General features: G+C 39.6%; 1 protein-coding gene and 1 long non-coding RNA gene across 2 annotated transcripts in view; one reads left to right on the plus strand and one right to left on the minus strand.

The window, feature by feature from the left end:
- appl2 (adaptor protein, phosphotyrosine interaction, PH domain and leucine zipper containing 2) overlaps positions 1-12,705 on the minus strand; it is a 49,687-nt gene extending 36,982 nt beyond the window's left edge. Inside the window, exons 1-5 of the mRNA XM_061969608.2 lie at positions 12,573-12,705; positions 5,745-5,843; positions 5,453-5,512; positions 4,135-4,206; positions 2,549-2,636 (exon numbers count right to left, since the gene is read on the minus strand). Of these exons, the coding sequence (XP_061825592.1) occupies positions 2,549-2,636; positions 4,135-4,206; positions 5,453-5,512; positions 5,745-5,843; positions 12,573-12,629 (376 nt within the window). The 5' untranslated portion in view covers positions 12,630-12,705. The remainder of the gene's footprint in view (positions 1-2,548; positions 2,637-4,134; positions 4,207-5,452; positions 5,513-5,744; positions 5,844-12,572) is intronic.
- Positions 12,706-19,959: 7,254 nt separating this feature from the next.
- LOC133612314 (uncharacterized) overlaps positions 19,960-21,750 on the plus strand; it is a 48,090-nt gene continuing 46,299 nt past the window's right edge. The window contains exon 1 of the long non-coding RNA XR_009816105.1: positions 19,960-20,080. This is a non-coding gene — a long non-coding RNA (uncharacterized lncRNA). The remainder of the gene's footprint in view (positions 20,081-21,750) is intronic.

The raw sequence follows: 21,750 nt of genomic DNA on the forward strand, positions 1-21,750 counted from the left end.
ATTGTAAAATTGTCAGAAAAATTGTATGTAAATTATCAAAAAACTTTCCGTTCTCTGAGTTCCCAATGAACAGACAAGAGGCTGTCTTTGTTGCACCAAGCAAAGGCTTGGAAAATTCCATTGTGTATGATGGGAGGAGACGGGATGGGGGTTATCTATTGTCATCGAAGACCTGCCCAGGCTGAAGCTAGGACTAGCCCAAGTCCGAGACATCTTTTTCTTTTGTGTTAATGTGACCGAAAACAATGACTGTTTACATACTCCCCATTCCTTTGGAAGCAGGTGTTGTTGTGTAAACAGGGAGTGTCCAAATAAAGGAGAAGACGTAAACCTTTTTCATCAGAGCGTGGGTGACATTGTAAGAGGTTACAGGTCGACACGTTTCTCCTCAATTGAGCACAATTGAATTCTGCCTCTGTTTGATTATTTGCTTCTTGTCTTGTTTAATAGATGTAATCAGTGTTTGAACCTGACAAAAATTAGCTAAAATAAATATGCGTGCTAATGTTAGTGTGCTGGCAAGAAGAGAGCAATGAGCATTTTGTATAAATACATGATTTTTTTAATGTAGAATCTTAATTGAGAATTTACAATATATTTATACAATTAGTATTTGCAATCCCTAAGCATAATGTAACATATTAGTTGGTGGAAAAACGCTTGTTGACATGCACATCATTTCTGGTAGTTAGGGGAGATGTTGGTCTGTTTATCTGTACAGATTCTCTCGAAATCCTGAAGGGTTTTGAGATTGTTTCTTTTAGGGGTGCACAAAAAAATCTATCATCCGAATTGTGATTTTTATTCATCCCGATTCTAAATGGAATCATAATTTTCAAAAATACATTTAAAAAACAATAAGAAATAATAAGAATCCATTTTTAAAACGACATTTTAGGCCATCTCTTTGCAACCAGAAATAGCTTTTTTAACCTGTAACCTGTTTTGAAACTGTTTCATTATGGCTATTACACCAAACAATATATTGTGAGGATTGGTTTGAATCGAGAATTGTGGTAAACTGAGCATAGTTTCTGAATCGAATCATCGCCCCAGGAATTGGAATCGAATCCAATCGCTAGGTGCCCAAAGATCCACACCCAGAGTTGCTTTGCACATTTAAGTTTAGTCTCCCTCTGCATATTTTGTTATGGTATTCAAGTCCAGGGACTGGCTAGGCTGCCCCAGGATCTTAGCGTGCTTCTTTTTAAGTTACTCCTTTGTTGCTGACATTTGGCTGAGGTCCATCCAAGATTCTATAGTACATGTGCTAGGCTACAATCTTGTCCCTGAGGTCCTTTGACAGCTCTTTGGTATTACCCGCCTTAGATAACGAAGACTGTTTCTGTGACATGCGTCTTTTACCCACGTAACACGATCAGATTAATGTAGCAGTACTTTCTTAAAAGGGGCATGACACATTTTTGTCAGCTGTTTGTCGAGGTCAGAATTCCTGCTGGTTGGTAGTCAATCAAATACAAATGAATCTATAACCTTAATTTCATGTTTTATATGAATGTTGTCTGTCTATCTGTGTTGGCCCTGCGATGAGGTGGCGATTTGTCCAGGGTGTACCCTGCCTTCCGCCCGATTGTAGCTGAGATAGGCTCCAGCGCCCCCCGCGACCCCGAAGGGAATAAGCGGTAGAAAATGGATGGATGGATTTTACAAAAGCCAAAACCAGTGAAGTTGGCACGTTGTGTAATTCGTCAATAAAAACAGAATACAATGATTTGCAAATCATTTTCAACTTATATTCAATTGAATAAACTGTACAGACAAGATATTTAATGTTCGAACAGAAACCAATTTTTTTTTTGCAAATAATCATTAACTTACAATTTAATGGCAGCAACACATTGCAAAAATGTTGTCACAGGGGCATTTTTACCACTGTGTTACATGGCCTTTTCTTTTAACAACACTCAGTAAACGTTTGGGAACTGAGGAGACACATTTTTGAAGCTTTTCAGGTGCTTGATGTACAGCTTAAGTTGTTCAACAGTCCGGAGTCTCCGTTGTGGTATTTTAGGCTTCATAATTTGCCACACGTTTTTAATGGGAGACAGGTCTGGACTACAGCCAGGCCAGTCTAGTACCCGCACTCTTTTACTATGAAGCCACACTGTTGTAACACGTGGCTTGGCATTGTCTTGCTGAAATTAGCAGGGGCGTCCATGATAACGTTGCTTGGATGGCAACATATGTTGCTCCAAAAGCTGAATGTACCTTTCAGCATTAATGGTGCCTTCACAGATGTGTAAGTTACCCATGTCTTGGGCACTAATACACCCCCATACCATCACAGATGCTGGCTTTTGAACTTGTCCGTAGTTATTTATGTCCGTTCAATTGGAGGAACATTTGGTCATTGATGCTCCTCCACACCAAACTTTATGGACCTTGCTTTGTGCACTGGGGCAAACTCTTCCCGTAAAGTTGGAAGTGCTCAGTCGTCCAAAATGTCTCAGAAAGTGTGTCCAAAGACTTTTTCAAGTCCGTATGGTGTATTATGAAAATCAGTTAATTAGACTTTGAGTGTGCCTACCCGTAAGGTCTTTTTCTCTGAACTGGATCAAGGGAAAGACCATGGTGTCGGCCATCTGGTTGGCGAGCTCTGAGTGGAGCGAGTTCAGCTGGATGACACGGAACACAAAATATGTCAAGGACATAAACACACACGACAAGAGGAATCGAGGAAAAACATCTTGAGGGAGTCCAATTTATTTTGGTGAGCGCAGACTAAATTGCTTCTTGAGAAAACTTTGGCACCCAACAACGGAACACCGAAAGCTCATCAGGTCTGGAACGATAAATTTCACACTTTTTGAAGCCATTAATCCCCGTGTTTATCACACAAGCGGGTCTCCACTCTAATCTTATCAATGTAGCTGGGGCTAAAGTTCAGCAGATTAACAGCAGTATCCTTGCTTGCTGAATAGATGCTTTAATGTGAAAAGATGTGGTAGGAAGGAAGTGTCTTGTTGTGTAGTCACTAATCTTAAACCAACATTGGTGTAAGGGATATCAATGCATTCTGCGGGATGCGATAGTACCAGAAACTACCTTAAACAGGTCAAAAGTAAAGTTTCAAACTAAAAAACATTGATGGCAATACTATAATACAGTTTTAAAAAGTGGTTGGAGTGAGATTCCCCAGGCTGGGAAAGTTAATGCTCAAATTGTACTCAAAAATAATTCAAATTTGTGGACAGGGCAAATCTGCCTTCTTCTCCTCTTGGCTGACATGCTCCGATAGGGCAGACTCCTCCCTCAACCACGCCTACTCTGTTGCAATGGGTCAGGGTTTGGCTCATTTCGTCACATTAAATGCAAAGATGTTTAGCTCAAAGCCTCAGATTGTGCCCTTTTGTTCTGCTTCACATTTTTTCCTTTGGTTGAAACAAAACATTTCCAGTTTAATTTGAATAAAAAATGTTAGTTAAACTTCTAAACATAGATCAGTGATTCTCAAACTGTGGTACGCCAAAGAATCACTTCATTAAATATTCAAACACAGTGTTACTGTTCAAACTGTGTAATGTTACAGTGACCAAAAATATAGAAATACTTTTTAATGAACACTTGGGCATATGATGCTTGATTGATTGAGAAGTTTATTGACATCTTAAAGAATTTAATCCATGTAATGCTTTAAAAAGGCAAATGGATGGCACAAAAAGCCAAAAGGCTTGTTTCCATCGTGGTCCATTAAATATTCATCACATTTGATACATTCAATAATAAAAGATATATAACCTGTAACATGTATATAAAAAATTACGTTAAAATTTGTTATTAATTATGTACATATACACAGTATACATTTGAAAAACAATATATACAAAAAATGGGGAGGGGGGGGGGGTTATACACTATGTACATGCTACTGTATTTTCATGTTGGTGGTACTTGGAGAGCCAAGTGTTTTCTGAGGTGGTACTTAGTGAAAAAAGTTTGAGAACCACTGACACAGATAATTATGTAAGTTTACATTTGAAAAGTTTCCAGAAATACTGACAAATATATACTAAAAAAAATCTATGTACTGTAAATTTCCATCCATTTTCTACCGCTTGTCCTGAAAGATGATTTCCTGATTGATTGATTAAATTCCCAATCCATAGGACTCACCTCGTCTACTGTTTTGGCGAAGTCCTGCAGCGTCCCGATTACTTCTTCGTCACCTTTCCCGAGGGCAAAATTCTATATGAATGGTGAAATAAGAAGGTCGACATTCAGCTTTGAACACATTTATTACACTAAGACAGGGGTGTCCAAAGTGCGGCCCATAGCAAATGTTTTAACAGCCACCGGCACAATCGTTAGCATTCTAATATTAACATGCTAGCTTTTTTGCTAATTTTGCAGGTATACACCACAGCGTCAAATATGTTACTTGACAAAGATACCTGTTAGCATGTTGACATGAATATACTAGTTTCTTTATAGCTAATTTTGTCGATATACACCTCAGTCATATTTTGGTACTTGATGCATGTTCACATTAGCATGATAGCATTTCTAACATATTTTTCAGATACACACCTAAGATAGGTTGGTACTTGAAACATGTTCAGCTAGCATTTAACATTAGAATTCTAGATTTTCGTAACTAATTTAGCAGGTATACACCTCGGTGTCATATGGTTTGGTATTTCACTATTGCTAATTATAAGCATGCTATTGTGAGCATGTTAGCATAATACTGTTAGCATGCCAGATTATTAGCTCTTTAAAAGGTCAGGCAAAAAGCCGCTGCCTGACCAGGGCTCAGAAAATCTGCAAAGACTCCTCCCACCCCCACCAAGGACTGTTTTCACTGCTGGACTCTAGAAAGAGGTTCCGCAGCCTCCGAAACAGAACCTCCAGGTTCTGTAACAGCTTCTTCCCTCAGGCCGTAAGACTCTTGAACGCATCATAATTAAATTATCCCCTCAACTCCCACCAAAATGGATTAACTCACTGCAATAAAAAAGACAATATAACATACATCCATAAACGTGGACGCATGTGAAAAAGTGCAATATATTTATCTGTACAGTAATCTATTTATTTATTTATATATTTATTTTATATATATATTTATATATTATTTATATATATTTTTTTATGTATATATGCACCTTATTGCTTTTTAATCCTGCACTACCATGAGCTTATGTAACGAAATTTCGTTCTTATCTGTGCTGTAAAGTTCAAATTTGAATGACAATAAAAAGGAAGTCTAAGTCTAAGTCTTTATGTTAATATTTTTGTTACTTGGCGCTATCTAGCCAGCGTACTGACTTTAGCATTTTAGTTCAGGTTTGGATCTTCAGTTTTCACTCAAAATTTCTAGCAGAATTGCATTTTCCATTTCTCTGAAAAACATCTACCGGTATTCATTGTACTGGCTTTGAAGTTGAAAACTACCAAAATGGCCCTCGTTAGTGGCCATGACGATACTTACTTTCTTCTCGTATGAAAGAAGCTGCTGGGAGAGCTGCTCTGTGGCCAAAGCCATCTCGCTCTTTGACAAAAAGAAAAGATTACCGGTAAGTATTACTTTTCATTTAGGCTTGCATACACCCACTGACCTCCAACACAACATACAAGATGCATGTCTTGAAATACCCAATTAGTTTTCATTTTTGTCTGAAAATAGGCAGAACGTTTGTACAAATAATGGATTGGAACACAATAAATAGGGTGTCCCAAATACCACGGCCAATGAGTTTAGCTTTGATGCATATTTTTGGTACCTGAGCTCCATACACTCGCTGCATGGACTGCAGCAGCTGGTTGGTGTATTCGGTGAGGTTCGCCGCATCCTCCTCAAACACGCTGAGCAGGGAACGAGTCTGTGGGAACAAACGCACACACGAAATCTTGTTTTATTGTCTTCAATATTATCGCTTTCCCTTTAAACTCCAACTTGAGCTCTTCAGATGCCACGCCTGTCAGTCAGCTAAATACAGGGTGTCCTTGTCTAGACTATAACAGGTACTAATAGGCACGGCATAGAGGAACACACCCATTTCCTTTTGTTTGTAGATATAAACTCTACAAGACTACTTCGACCTGGGTGGGATTGGGGAAAGCTACTGTATTTTCCGAACTATAAGGTACACTTAAAATCCTTTTTTCCCCCTCAAAACTCGACAGTGCGCCTTATAGGGCTGGGCGATATATCGATATACTCGATATATCGCGGGTTTGTCTCTGTGCGATATAGAAAATTACTATATCGTGATATTCGAGTATACGTTCTCACGTAGTTGCTTTTAGCTGCGGGCATTTCACTAAGGCTCTTCTCACTCTTTCTAGTCTCTCCTTCTCACAGAGACATAAACAAGCGCACCTTCTTACATACGTCCTCGCGGAGCAGAGAGGTAGCAGCATGGGTAACGTTAGCTGTGGTGCGAGTGGTAATACGAGAGAAAGAAGGTGCGACTCAGGTAACAAATGAAGGAAGAATTAATTCCCAAGAAAAACAGCAGGGGGTCCATCGTCTGGCGGTGGTTTGGCTTCAAGTGGGAATATGTCGAAAAGACAACCGTAATTTGTCAAGTGTGGGGCAAAAGCGTTGCTACAAAAAGTAGCAGCACTGCTAATATGTAGCATCATTTGAAAAGTCACCCGCTAGAGAATGAAGAGTGCTTACTCCGCATGTCAACATCTCCGTTCGGTGCCACACCAACAAAATGCCGAGGCAACTATTTCCACATCAACACCGTATGAAAAAAATAGTCCACAACATAAGGAGATAACGTCCGCCGGAACCTACCACATAGCGAAGGACGTACACAATTTGATTTTCTATTATGCAGCTCATTTTTATTTGACAGTTATTGAAATATCTTGTGTGACATCATGCACAAAAGTGCACTTTATTTGTTTTTAACTATTGTAGTGGCGTTCTGTACAAAAAGTGCACTTTAATTTACTGTTGTTTTGATTTTTCATCATAGTGACATCATGCACAAAAGTGCACTAATACCTTATTTTAAAATGTCTCTGACAATCTTGCACTTTCTGTTTTGAAATGACATGAATGTTTGTGCCACAGCTTAATATCTGTTTAATAAATACAGTTTTGGTCATTTGACTTAGTTGTGATTTCCCTCTCTGCATGAAAGTTAAAAATGAGCATATATTAATGCAGTATGAACAAGAATGTTTTAATGTAGACACACAGAATCATCATACTGCTGTGATTATATGCATCAAATGTTCATTCAAGGCTAAGGCAAAATATTGCGATTTATATCGTGTATCGTGACATGGCCTAAAAATATCGAGATATTAAAAAAAGGCCATATCGCCCAGCCCTAGCGCCTTATAACCCGGTGCGCCTAATGTAAGGAATGCACTTGGTTGAGCTTACCCACCTCGAGGCAATTCTATTTGGTACATGGTGAAATGATAATTGTGACCAGTAGATGAGAGTCAAACATAAGAGATACGTGTAGGCTGCACTATGATGGCAATATGTCTCAAGTAAACAACACCAAATTTAAATGTTCCATTGAAAATAAAGAACATTACACACGGCGCTCAAAAACCTATCAAAATGTTTTAATAATAATGGATTAGATTTTATATTGCGCTTTTCTATTATTAGATAAGACAGAGAAGTGGGAACCCATCATTCATTCACACCTGGTGGTGGTAAGCTACATTTGTAGCCAAAGCTGCCCTGGGGTAGACTGACAGAAGCGAGGCTGCCAGTTTGCGCCTACGACCCCGCCAACCACCACCTATCATTCATTCATCATTCATGTGAGCGGCACTGGGGGCAAGGGTGAAGTGTCCTGCCCAAGGATACAACGGCAGCGATTTGGATGTCAAGAGGCGGGGAGCGAACCTGCAACTCTCAGGTTTCTGGCACGGCCGCTCTACCCACTACGCCATACCGCCCCTTTTAGTACGACTTTGGGAAGCTATGAAGCCGCACCGCTTGAAGGATTGTTGGCGCATTAAACATAAAAGTATTATTATGATGTGTGTATAGGTAAGACATATTATCTGAAGTTTTGTTTTGCAATATTATGCAAAAGCAACTTTTCTTACCTTCTGGGACCTGCTGATCTGTATTTGGGATCTGCATAAATCCTGAAAAATTGCGTGCGTCCGCTTTTTTTTTCTCTCTCTCTTCTTGTTGGGACAAAGTAGTGTAAAGTTCTTACTTATATCTGTCAGTAAACTCGCCATGAAAGCGCTAAAACATACCGGTGTAGTGGGTTTACATTATTCACCCAAGGAACTTTAGTTATTAGAGTTCCGGTCGGACTGTTTTTCACGGGACACATTTCCGCTGTTGTTGTTTACGGATGAGGAGATGCTGCTCCGTTATTAATTTAAGTAAAGTCTGAATGTCATTAAAACAGTTAGCTCCATCTTTTGACACTTGTTCTTCTCCCGTCCTTGCACGCTACACCGCTACAACAAAGATGACGGGGAAAAGACCCTGTCGAAGGTGAGTAACGTAAATAAGACCGCCCACAAAACAACGCATCCGGTAGAGACTGTCAGAAAGCGGCTTGAAAATGATCTGTAAAACATGATCTGCAACATTTTGACCAAAGAAACACCATTACATGTTATATACCACAAGGAAGTGCTTTCAATGTAGAAAAAAATAATAATAATATGACTCCTTTAATGCACCCTATAATCCGGTGCGCCTAATATATGAAAAAAGATCAAAATTAGACCATTCATCGGTAGGGATGATGTTTGATAAGAAATTATCGAGTCCGAGCCTATTATCGAATCCTCTTATCGAACCGATTCCTTGTCGATTCTCTTATCGAGTCCAAATAGGTTGTTGTATATGGAAAAAAACACACAATATTTGGTTAAACAAAAGCTCACTTTTATTATATAAGAAAAAAATAAAATCTAATAAATAAATAAATATTGACTGTTACCCCACTAAAAAAATAAAATAAAATAAATAAATATTGACTGTTGTTACCCAAAGTATATTAAGTGGGATTTTTCAGAAAAACAAAAACAACCTGTCTCTGTGATCACTATAGGTGTATAAATAATAATATAGTGTTAAATAAAATCAGTCCCTTGGGCACAAAACTTAAAATAATACAGCTCTCCAAAAAGTGCACTTTTGCTGCTATTTGACATAACTGTTTGTTATGATGCTTTGACATTTTTGCACTTTATTTCTTTATTGAAAGGAGGATGTCGTTGTGGCTTGTGCAGCCCTTTGAGACACTTGTGATTTGATTTAGGGCTATATAAATAAACACTGATTGATTGATTGATTGATATGAAGAGAAAAGTTGTTTGCAAATGTGGTTACAATGCTAAAAAATGAAAAGTTAAAGCTAAAAAAAGAAATACACTTTATTGAGTTAACATTATTTCTTTATAGGGGGAAAGATGTGATTTTATGAGCTAGGGAATTAAACAACTACACTACCCAGCATGCAACGGGGGTGACGAGCATGCACTGTAGCCTCGAAAAGTGTTGTTGCATGTCGCCACCTGGCAGCTAAGAATGAGGTTATGAGCATGCTGTGAAAGTAAACGTCAAGAACTCAGCCAACACGCCTCGTCTGTTTTATTTATAATTAGACAGACAACACATTTACAGTGTAATTTTGTTTTGTTTACAAGGAAAGAAAAACAAAAGTTAAAAAAGGGAGATCATGTCATATATGTTGTATATATATGTATGTGCTGCGGTTGCTTTAAGAACGTTGCGACAGCTGCCGTAAAGGAGGTGCGTTGCTAGCCTGGTTGCTATGTTTCCGGTTGGTCATAAAAGTGTTCGTCATGTGTTTGTACCCTGCTCAAATCTCTCAGTAAAGTTATTCATTGGATTATACCTTTTGTTTTGAACTTTATTACACCTTGGAGCGCTTTTTCCGGTCCATTGTTTTTCCTGCTTTCCCAATCTGCGCCTAATGACTGAGCTACGTGACGTCATTTCTTGTGATGTCCCACGGGGCATTTCTGGTCGGGACGGCATTCGTTCCCAGGGATTCGAATAAAGAACCAACTCTTTTTCTTTACTATAGTGGTCTCGATAACGGGTACCGGTTCTCAAAAAGTCACTGGAGCATTATCCCGTGTGTTTAACTTTTGACCTACTGACATTTGCAAAGTGTAAAAAGGAGAAATGGGCCTCCAACAAGAGTTGCACTTCAGCAGAGCCATTCGAGACATGTGTACAATAAAAGCAACACTCAAATATAACTTGCATGTGAGGTCTATAGAACAATTGCCATATGGATACAGTATTAAGACTTTTAAGAACCAAAACACACAGTAATGAGTAATGACATTGATCTACACTAGGGCTGCAACAACTAATCGATTAAATCGATTAAAATCGACTGACTATAAAAATAGTTGGCGATTAATTTAGTCATTGATTCGTTGGATCTATGCTATGACCATGCGCAGGGGCTACTTTTTTTTCTTTTTCTTTTTATAAACCTTTATTTATAAACTGCAACATTTACAAACAGCTGAGAAACAATAATCAAAAATAATTATGGTGCCAGTATGCTATTTTTTTTCCAATAAAATACTGGAAAGGATAGAAATGTAGTTTGTCTCTTTTATCCGATTAGTAATCGATTAATCGAAGTAATAATCGAGAGATTAATCGATTATCAAATTAGTTGTTAGTTGCAGCCCTAATCTACACTATATTGCCACAAGTATTTGGCCACCTGCCTTGACTCACATATGAACTTGAAGTGCCATCCCATTCCTAACCCATAGGGTTAAATATGATGTCGTCCACCTTTTGCAGCTATTACATCTTCAACTCTTCTGGGAAGGCTGTCCACAAGGTTGCGGAGTGTGTTTACAGGAATTTTCGACCATTCTTCCAAAAGCGCATTGATGAGGTCACACACTGATGTTAATTCATCCCAAAGGTGTTCTATCAAGTTCAGGTCAGGACTCTGTGCAGGCCAGTCATGTTCATCCACACCAGACTCTGTCATCCATGTCTTTACGGACCTCACTTTGTGGTGCACAGTCATGTTGGAAGAGGAAGGGGCCCGCTCCAAACTGTTCCCACAAGGTTGGGAGCATGAAATAGTCCAAAATGTTTGGTATCCGGGAGCATTCAAAGTTCCTTTCACTGGAACTAAGGGGCCAAGCCCAACTCCTGAAAAACAACCCCACACCATAATTTCTCCTCCACCAAATTTCACACTCAGCACGATGCAGTCCAAAATGAACAGTTCTCCTGGCAACCTCCAAACCCAGACTCGTCCATCACATTGTCAGATGGAAAAGAGTGATTCATCACTACAGAGAATGCGTCTCCACTGCTCTAGAGTCCAGTGGCGACATGCTTTACACCAGTGGTCCCCAACCACCGGGCCGCGGCCAGGTACCAGTCCGTGGACCGATTGTTTTTTTTGTTTTTTTTATTAATCAACACAAAAAACACAATATATACATTATATATCAATATAGTCTGCAGGGATACAGTCGGTAAGCACACATGATTGTATTTCTTTATGACAAAAAACAAAACAAAAACAAAAAAATACCATACCCCCCCGGTCCGTGGGACACATTTTCAAGCGTTGACCGGTCCGCAGCTACAAAAAGGTTGGGGACCACTGCTTTACACCACTGCATCCGACGCTTTACATTGGACTTGGCTTAGGTACAGCTGCTCAGCCATGTAAACCCATTCCATGAAGCTCTCTGCATACTGTATGTGTCTTAATTGGAAGGTCACATGATGTTTGGAGCTCTGTAGCAACTGACTATGCAGAAAGTGGGCCACCTCTTTGCACTTCAGCATCCGCTGACCCCTCTGTCAGATTACGTGGCCTACCACTTTGTGGCTGAGTTGCTGTTGTTCCCAAACGCTTCCATTTTCTTATAATAAAGCCGACAGTTGACTTTGGAATGAATGAACTGAATTTCTTGCACAGGTGGCATCCTAAAGCAGTTCCACGCTGGAAATCACTGAGCTCCTGAGAGTGGCCCATTCTTTCACAAATGTTTGTAGAAACAGTCTCCATTCCTAAGTGCTTGATGTTATACACCTGTGGCCCTGCCAAGTGATTAGGACACCTGATTCTGATCATTTGGATGGGTGGCCAAATACTTTTGGCCATTAGTGTATGACGCCTATTACTGTTGTAATAATAGCAACACTCACACTTACAACCAGTTAGGCATAATTTGGCTCCAAAATAGTCTTTAACTTAAAAAAAATAAAAAAAAATAAAAAAATATGTACGTATATATATATATATATATATATATATACATATAGCAGGACTGTGGCTCAGCTGTTGTAACATCTACAAACATACACCGTACTTCTCAACGAAACAAGTTACGTACATGACGCAGAAAGATGACATAAGCTACTTGTGCGAGTAAATGTAAATTATACAATGGAAATTGGGTCAATTGGTGCGTTATATCGCCATAATAACAATGTGACAGGGAGCTGTCTTTGGCTAACAGCCTACAAACAGCTCATGCTAGCCCGCTAGCTAACATTGGGTGTCATTTCTAATCATTTATTCTTGTGGCGTTTATTGGCGAGAGGGACAACGAGAATCGAGCATGCCTACCTGAGGGCTGTCCTGCAGGGCTTCCTCCAGGAGGAGTTTGTGATGTACAGCCGGCATATCTTGTTCGCGGTGGAGAAAGACACGATTTGAGGGGGCTTCAATTATTTAGGACTCTGCACTCATTTTCCCAGAGTTCTCAGCGTAGTCAAACCGGAAGTACTCGAGGTTGAAGGCCGGTGTGGACGGTATATTTTCCCCCTAAATATAGATAAAAAATGTTATTTTTTAGTGTTAACCTTTATATAGATATCAGTAACAATATTATTGTATACTTTTGTTTAGGAAAAAAATATTGAGGGACGTTGCCTCTGAAAATAAAAACGTGGTAAACAGCGGCCTCAAGCGGCAACAAAAACAATGGCATCCTACCTGTGTTTATATTATTTATTTCGGGATTTATTATTATTAGAGATGTCTGATTATGGCTTTTTTGCCGATATTCCGATATTGTCCAACTCTTAATTACCGATTCCTATATCAACCGATACCGATATATATAGTCGTGGAATTAACACATTATCATGCCTAATTTTGTTGTGATGCCCCGCTGGATGCATTAAACAATGTAACAAGGTTTTCCAAAATAAATCAACTCAAGTTATGGAAAAAAACACCAACATGGCACCGCCATATTTATTATTGAAGTCACAAAGTGCATAATTTTTTTTAACATGCCTCAAAACAGCAGCCTGGAATTTGGGAGGGGGTAGGGCAGGGGTCATCAACGCAGTGCCCGCGGGCACCAGGTAGCCCGTAAGGACCAGATGAGTAGCCCGCTGGCCTGTTCTAAAAATAGCTCAAATAGCAGCACTTACCAGTGAGCTGCCTCTATTTTTTAAATTGTATTTATTTACTAGCAAGCTGGTCTCGCTTTGCTCGACATTTTTAATTCTAAGAGAGACAAAACTCAAATAGAATTTGAAAATCCAAGAAAATATTTTAAAGACTTGGTTTTCACTAACTGACAAAGAAACAGATAACAGATTTGGTGTCCAGTTCAAAGTGTGACATGATTTATTTAAAAATTTGAGAGTTGACTTTTGTATTTTACATGAGTTATTATTTGTACAAACATGGTGCAAAGTAATTCATAACTTGTTAAAAAATGTTAGTGACTAGCTAGTTAAAATGGGATATTGTGATTTCACAAGACTGTCTTAGAAGTGATCATTTGAAAATGTTCAATTTGAAAAATGTGCACTTAGAGAAAATATAAAAATAAAGTGTTGCATATTGATATTTATCTGTTTCTATATATATTTATTGTGAGAAATCATTAAGATGATCAGTGTTTCCACAAAAATAAACATAATTAATTATTAATAATAACATAGATTTAAAGGTAAATTGAGCAAATTGGCTATTTCTGGCAATTTATTTAAGTGTGTATCAAACTGGTAGCGCCTGTGATGAGGTGGCGACTTGTTCAGGGTGTACCCCGCCTTCCGCCCGATTGTAGCTGAGATAGGCTCCAGCGCCCCCCGCGACCCCAAAGGGAATAAGCGGTAGAAAATGGATGGATGGAAACTGGTAGCCCTTCGCATTAATCAGTACCCAAGAAGTAGCTCTTGGTTTCAAAAAGGTTGGTGACCCCTGGGGTAGGGGGTAGCAGGGGTGTATATTGTAGCGTCCCGGAAGAGTTAGTGCTGCAAGGGGTTCAGGTATTTGTTCTGTTGTGTTTATGTTGTGGTACGGTGCGGATGTTCCCCCGAAATGTGTTTGTCATTCTTGTTTGGTGTGGATTCACAGTGTGGTGCATATTTGTAACAGTGTTAAAGTTGTTTATACGGCCACCTTCAGTGTGACCTGTATGGCTGTTGACCAAGTATGCGTTTGCATTCACTTGTGTGTGTGTGAAAAGCTGTGGATATTATGTGACTGGGCCGGCACGCAAAGGCAGTGCCTTTAAGGTTTATTGGCGCTCTGTACTTCTCCCTACGTCCGTGAACACAGCGGCGTTTTAAAAAGTCATACGTTTTACTTTTTGAAACCGATACCGATAATTTCCAAAATTACATTTTAAAGCATCTATCGGCCGATATAATCGGACATCTCTAATTATTATTATTATGAATGCTAAATTTGTTGCACACGTCGATTCTATCTGAATACAATTAAGTGCACACTGTCCATAAACTGAAAACATAGCAAAAAAGCCTAACGAGGCAAAAAAGTGTAGTCTTATTTGTGTGACCATTGGGTTCTATTGCAGTGTAAATGTTGCAGAGTAGATGTTGGTAAAGCAGACAAGCCCCGACAAGCAGCCTTCACCCAGCATGGGCAAGAAAGAGCATCCTCCATGCTTCCTCCCCCAGTGGACTGCTTGCTTTAATTGGTGAAGTTGTGCTTCAGAGTCAGATGACTTTGATAATGAGGTGTTTGCTGGCATGACCCTTTATAAAGACTTGCTTACTGTATATGGAAGAATCTATTTTTAAATTGCAGTAGAGTTTCGCCTGAGCAAGGCAGTTTATTCCTGGGGAGAATCACCTCATTTTACACCTCTATTTTTAATACTAACAACTCCACTAAGCTCATCTTGTGTTGAAGAGACATGTGGACACTATTTGAAGGGGAACATTGCACGATTATATGAGATGTTTCAACAAAAACAGGTACAGGATGTGAGTGTTAGTTTTACTGGAGCGGCTAATGTGACACATCCTGTTTTTTTATGGCTTGATGCTAGTCCATGTTCAAAGTACCACCCATCCATCCATCCATTTCCTACCGCTTATTCCCTTTGGGGTAGCGGGGGGCGCTGGAGCCTATCTCAGCTACAATCGGGCGGAAGGCGGGGTACACCCTGGACAAGTCGCCACCTCATCGCAGTGTTCAAAGTACCATGTTATAGAATTTTTCACCCATTTTAGATAAGGCTCACAGGTGTGTTTGAAGTGTGTTGTCCAAAATGTAGCCTCAATTCTGGAAGTGTCTTACGCTTTAATTCTATGTGTGTCTTCAAGAGGTGCGGATGTGTACTTTAGGGCTGTCAAAAACAACAAGTTAACTCATGTTTTTAATCGGGAGGAAAAAAGTCACATTAACCATGTATAGTTGCAGGTAGTGTTGTCCCAATATCAATATTTTGGTACCGGTACCAAAATTATTTTAATATCTAAAAAAAATGCACTTTTGGCTTTATTTTAACAAAACATCTTAGGGTACATTAAACATGATTATATTTCTTATTGCAAGTTTGACCTTAAATAAAATAGTGAACATACAAGACAACTTGTCCTTTATTAGTAAGTAAGCAAACAAAGGCTCATAATTTAGCTGTGTAATTTTCCATTCTATTATTTTGTCAAAATTATTAAGGACAAGTGGTAGAAAATTAATTATTAATGTACTTGTTCATTTACTGTTAATATCTGCTTACGTTCTCTCTTAACATGTTCTATGTACACTTCTGTTAAAATGTAATAATCACTTATTCTTCTGTTGTTTGATACTTTACATTAGTTTTGGATGATACCACGAATTTGGGTATCAATCCGATACCAAGTAGTTACAGTATTGGTCCTATTCAAAGTCCTCATGTGTCCACGGACATATTTCCTGAGTTTATAAACACAATATACATTTTTAATAAACTAAAGAAGATGTTGTGATGCCAAAAAATATCGACATACTCATAGTAGCATCAAATAGATACGCTACTGTACTTGGTATCATTACAGTGGATGTCAGGTGTAGATCCACCAATGGCGTTTGTTTACATTTTGACGCCGGTGAGCTACGGTGTGTAGTGAAGCATGTTTAGCTATTCCTCGTCCTGCAGGGATGATACTTGTAAGAAACGTACTTTATTTGTCGCCATGGAGGTGAGGATTAGTGATTTATAAGTAGCTAAAACACTGCCGACGAGGGCTGGACTTTAGCCACTAGCTAGCTAGCCATGTCTTAAAGCACCTCTTCCTGATAGCGTTTCAGTGTTATAACTTCACCTTTATCTTTAGTTTTTAAACCAAAATGCGTCCATTCTCGGTTTTCTGTCTACATACTGTGTCTGCTGGTAAGTACTTCGTGATTGTGCACTGCGGAACATGCCCCTCTGCTCGTAAAACCAGCAATGACACGACATGACGACGATGGGGGCACGGTAGGGGCGCAGGGGGCGGTGGATGAGGGGGTATGGCGTACCGGTACTTTTAGTACTGAAATTGATTCATTAGTATCGCGGTACTATACTAATACCAGTATGCCGAACAACCCTAGTTGCAGATTAATCACGCAATTTATTTTTACTTTTTAAAATGATTTTTTACTTTAATTAGTTAACGGCGAATGGTTTCCTGAATGACGGCGTGGGTTTTTATCAGGTCAGTGATCAGGTACGCAGACCCAATTTCGCTTAAAAACAGAACAACAGACAGTATTTGAGATAAAACTGCCAACAGGATTTTTGCGAATGAATTTAGTACATTCAAGTAAAACGAAAATATAAGATGTTTGGGATATGATCAAGGCCACCTTAATGAAAGGGCTTACCTGGGCTGAAGCCCAGGGGCTCCAACCAATCAGGGGCCCAAGATTTTGACTGCGAAATGCAATGGTTGGTTCCTTAGCTGTCAATCACAAACAGCTCGGCATCGTCCAGCGATTGCACGAAAGAACAGAGTTGTTGTGGTTGTAGGAGGGAGATGACGGCAACAGACACCAGGGGGTTATATAGCTCTAAGATTATTTATTATATATATTGCTAATATATATAATAATAATAATACAAAACAATACAAACTAAACTAAGGAAATGGAGTGTGTGACAAAACCCAAGAGTGAGTGGTGTTAGACTATGTGTGTAGTTAGCTGTTGTGTATTACCGTGATGTTGGATGAGGACGCAGACAAGTCCAAAGAGGGCAAGGCAAAAGGGGTCCAAGATCCACGAGAGGTCCGTGGGGCAAAGAGAGATGTCAGAGTCCGGGGGCGAGCAAGGAGTCGAGAAACAAGGGAGGCAGTCGAGATCCAGGGCAACGGAAGGAAAACACTGCGGGCACACGGGAGAAGACATGGGACAAGTCAAGCCACAGAGAGGAAACAAGGAGAGAGCATAAAGCTTGTCGCTTACGGTTCACCATCGAGAAACTAAGTTCCTGCAAGGATCCTTGGGTCCACTGGTCCTTATGCTGCTTGTCTGATTAGACCCAGATGCGCTTATAGCAGATTGTCTCCGGCTGCTACGACGCGTGGGCGCGGTCTGTGCGGCAAGCGCGGGGGCGTGTCCTGTGGAACTCACAGCAGAGCCTCTCGGTGCTCCCGCAGATGAGGGAGAAACAGACTGCGCGTGCGCTGTAACAAGAGTACTACTATTGAGCTAAAACACAAGGCAGTCTACCGGATCGCCAACACTTTACCTGAAATGGACTGGCTCTATATTACACTCGCACAGATGCGACAAAAGATGTATTTATGAACAAAACTATTTGTAAAACGGGTGATATTTTTGCATTGTTGCTGTCCTGTTGAGTAAATTCATGTTGTTGTTTTTCAAACTGTGTTTTTGGACGGGGGGTCGGGTCGTAGGGGGACTCTTGTTCAGACCCAGCCCCACCCTTAGGTTAAATCGGCCCTGGTTATTACATGCTGAAATTGCATTTGTGTCAAAATATCAGGGTCTTTTTTTTCATAGCTAGATTTAAATGATTTAAACAAGCAATTCACTGCAATTAATCACGGATAATCCAAATGCAGAAGTGTGATTCATTTGATTAAAATCAATAAACATTTGACAGCACTACTTTTTATACATGCACTCTGCCCACGTCCGAAAGGATGCATTATTTCCTGAGAGATCCTTTATCTTTTTCAAACTTTCTCGGATGATAGTTGTTTCTCACTGAGTAGATTTTGACAGCGAGAAATTGAGGCCAGGGAGTTTAGAAATCGCCCACGACGTTTCCGCCACAGTTCGAAGTTGACGCCCACTCAGTCTGTCCAGTATAGACCAGTGGTCCCCAACCTTTTTTGCACCACGGACCGGTTTAATGCACACTGTAAAAAAAATCCTATTTTTATGGTTCATTTACTCTAAATTTCTACTGTAATTTTCTATTTTTTTTAAATAGTTTATAAAACTGTAGAATTGAAGACATTATCTGTAAATAAACAATCCGCCTGTTGTTTTAGGTAATATGCCAGTAATGACAAATTATGTATATTTCAATTTTTTTTACAGAAAAATACCAAATTAATTATACATAGCATTTTCTGTTTTCTTAAATTACTTTCAAATTCATTTAAAATTACAGTAATTATCTTTCATTAAATATGTAGCTTGTTATATAAAAGTCTTTGTCCATACTAACAATATAACTAAGGAATTTTTCTGCAGAACTGTTTGCATCGTCACTTTATTAAAGGTGGTTGATCTTAACAATTCAGAAAAAATCTGTAAAATAATGGTATTTTTCTGTGGAACTGCCAGCATTCTCACTTCATTAAAGGTGTTTGATCGTAATAATTTGGAAAAACTCTGTAGAATAAAGGTATTTTTCTGCAGAACTGTTTGCATCGTCACTTTATTAAAGGTGGTTGATCTTAATAATTTAGTAAAAATCTGTAAAATTACGATATTTTTCCGCAAAACGTTTCATGAAAATTTCTGTAAATATAATGTTGTATAATATAATATGTTATATAATATAATAGCTGCCAGTAGATGACCGTTTTTTTACAGAATTTTTTTTTTTACAGTGTAGGCATTATTTTCAGGGACCGGCTTTCCACTTGTGCCAGATAAACACAGCAAAAATAAGTGCATGAAAAATACAACTCACTATAACGCTGAATTAGTGGGAGCCATGGGCTTGTTTCTTTGCAATGAGATGCAGATGGAAATCAGCCTTTGGCTACAATTTGTCATATTTATATTTTATATGTTCATTAATGTGCATTGTATCATGTCATAAAGTTATAACAAATATAACAAAAGGCAACTTACTATGAGGAGTGTTATTGTACATCGAGTAACAAACTTGTTGGTGTGTCTAGTGGGACAGGCGAAAGTTAAGTCGGAGACAATGCAGTCGTTTATAAATTATCTAATGTTTCTCTGCGGCCCGGTAGCAAATGTCCCCGGACCAGTGGTTGGGGACCACTGCTATAGACGTTTCTCTCCAAGGCTCAGACTTGCTGTAAATGACTGTACATAATAATAATACAGTACGAAGAAAGCTCCCTATTGGTCACATCCTCCGCCTCCTTCCCTCGCCCCACCTTCCTGGTTTCCAGGGCAACCATGTCAGGGTGTAGGGAAATCATGTGAAGCATCTCCCGCCCCCCCGCCCCCCGCCACATGTATATATAAAAGCCCCTCTCTGTGTGATCACTGCCTCACTCGCAGCGTAACCGTGGGAGACGCTTCCTTGACCTTCCCTCTCCTCCTCCTAATGTGTTGCTCATCCTCTTCCCTCTTCTCGGCGGGCGTCTGACGTTCAGACCGTGGCTGCATCGATGCAAAAATGGGTTGTGGGAATTCGTCGGCCGCCAGCACCTCAGGAGGGGGTGAGTATTTATTTATTTTTAATTTTTTTTTAAAATTTTTTAGGAATTTGAGTATCGGCACCAGAGCTGGTGTTGTCACTGCTCTGTCAGTTATAGATGTTTATTGATGTCACCATCATATCTGATGTCCTAAAGTAATGGGCCAGGCATGTTGGAATGTGTCAAATTCTGTTGTAAAATACTTGAAGTGCTCGCCACTCGTATTTGCCCCTTCCTCTTCATGGGGCTTCTTGTTCACGCTTATGGTTTCATTCATAAAAAATACTTTTACCATGTTTTTGATGCAGATTTCTGTCAAAAATGGCATGTTACCACAGTGCCAACATGGTCACATTTTAGCAGCAATAGCCCATTTGCTGAAGAAAATATCCAGCTTCCATGCCTGTAGATGTGAATGCTTTATTTTAGGATGTGTAGTAAAGCCTGTTTTTTTTTATTTTTATTTTATTTTATTTTTTTACACTGCACTTGTGCAATGTAAAAGATGCCATACACGTTACCAACGCTAGCATAGCCTTGTGCGCTACAGTGCTAACTCACATGCTAACAGCGACATCATGCTAGGCTAGCCTATTTGCTCAAACTGACAGCTGCCATGTTTGTAACTCCATCCATCCGTTTTCTACCGCTTGTCCCTTTTGGGGTCGCGGGGGGTGCTGGAGTCTATCTCAGCTGCCCATGGGCGGAAGGCGGGGTACACCCTAGACAAGTCGCCACCTCAACAAAAGCATTCAACCCTTTTTCGATTATGCATGCACCTCCTGGTACCCCAGCACCTCCAAAACCCTCAAATCTAGACTCCAAACATCCCAGAACAAGCTAGTCAGGTTACTTCTAGACCTCCACCACAGATCACACCTCACTCCTACCCACTTCTCCAAAGTGGACTGGCTATGGGTGGGGGACAGAGTAAAACAACTTGCACTGAGCCTAGTCTATAAAATTCGCTACACCTCCCTGATACCGAAGTATTGTCAAACTACTTCCATAACGTACATGACCGCCATAACCACAACACCAGGGGGAGCTCCACAAACCACGTTAAACCCAGATTCTGATCCAACAAAGGTCTTGACTCATTCTCCTTCTATGCCACATCAATATGGAATGCACTCCCAACAACAGGTGTAAGAAAGTGCATCTCTACCCTCCTTCAAAACCGCACTAAAAGAACACCTCAAGGCAACTACAACCAAAGATAGGTGTGCCAAGCTTGTGGCGTGGTATTCAAAAAGACTTGAGGCTGTATTTGCTGCCAAAGGTGCATCAACAAAGTATTGAACAAAGGCTGTGAATACTGATGTATTTATTTTTATTTTATTTTTTTGTGCTTTTTAATACATTTGAATTGTGTGTAGAGTTTTGAGGACAAAAATGGATTTATTCCATTTTGGAATGAGGCTGCAACTGTCATGATCCGTGGTCCGGATCATGTTTTTGTTATTTTCTGTTAGTTTAAGACTCCATAGTTCCTGTTTTTGTGCACCCTTGTTTGTTTTTGTTTCCATGACGACTTATGATTTTCACCTGCCTCTTGAGTTCGTCTCACACCTGTCTCTAATCAAGAGACCAGTATTTAAGCCTGTCTTTGCCAGTTAGTCGGGCTTGCGTCATTGCTTGTTTTCTGGAGATACCATAGTTCATGCTGATTGTTTTATGCTTAGTTCACG

Source organism: Nerophis lumbriciformis, linkage group LG10, assembly GCF_033978685.3.
Source record: "Nerophis lumbriciformis linkage group LG10, RoL_Nlum_v2.1, whole genome shotgun sequence".
Taxonomy (NCBI): Eukaryota; Metazoa; Chordata; class Actinopteri; order Syngnathiformes; family Syngnathidae; genus Nerophis; species Nerophis lumbriciformis.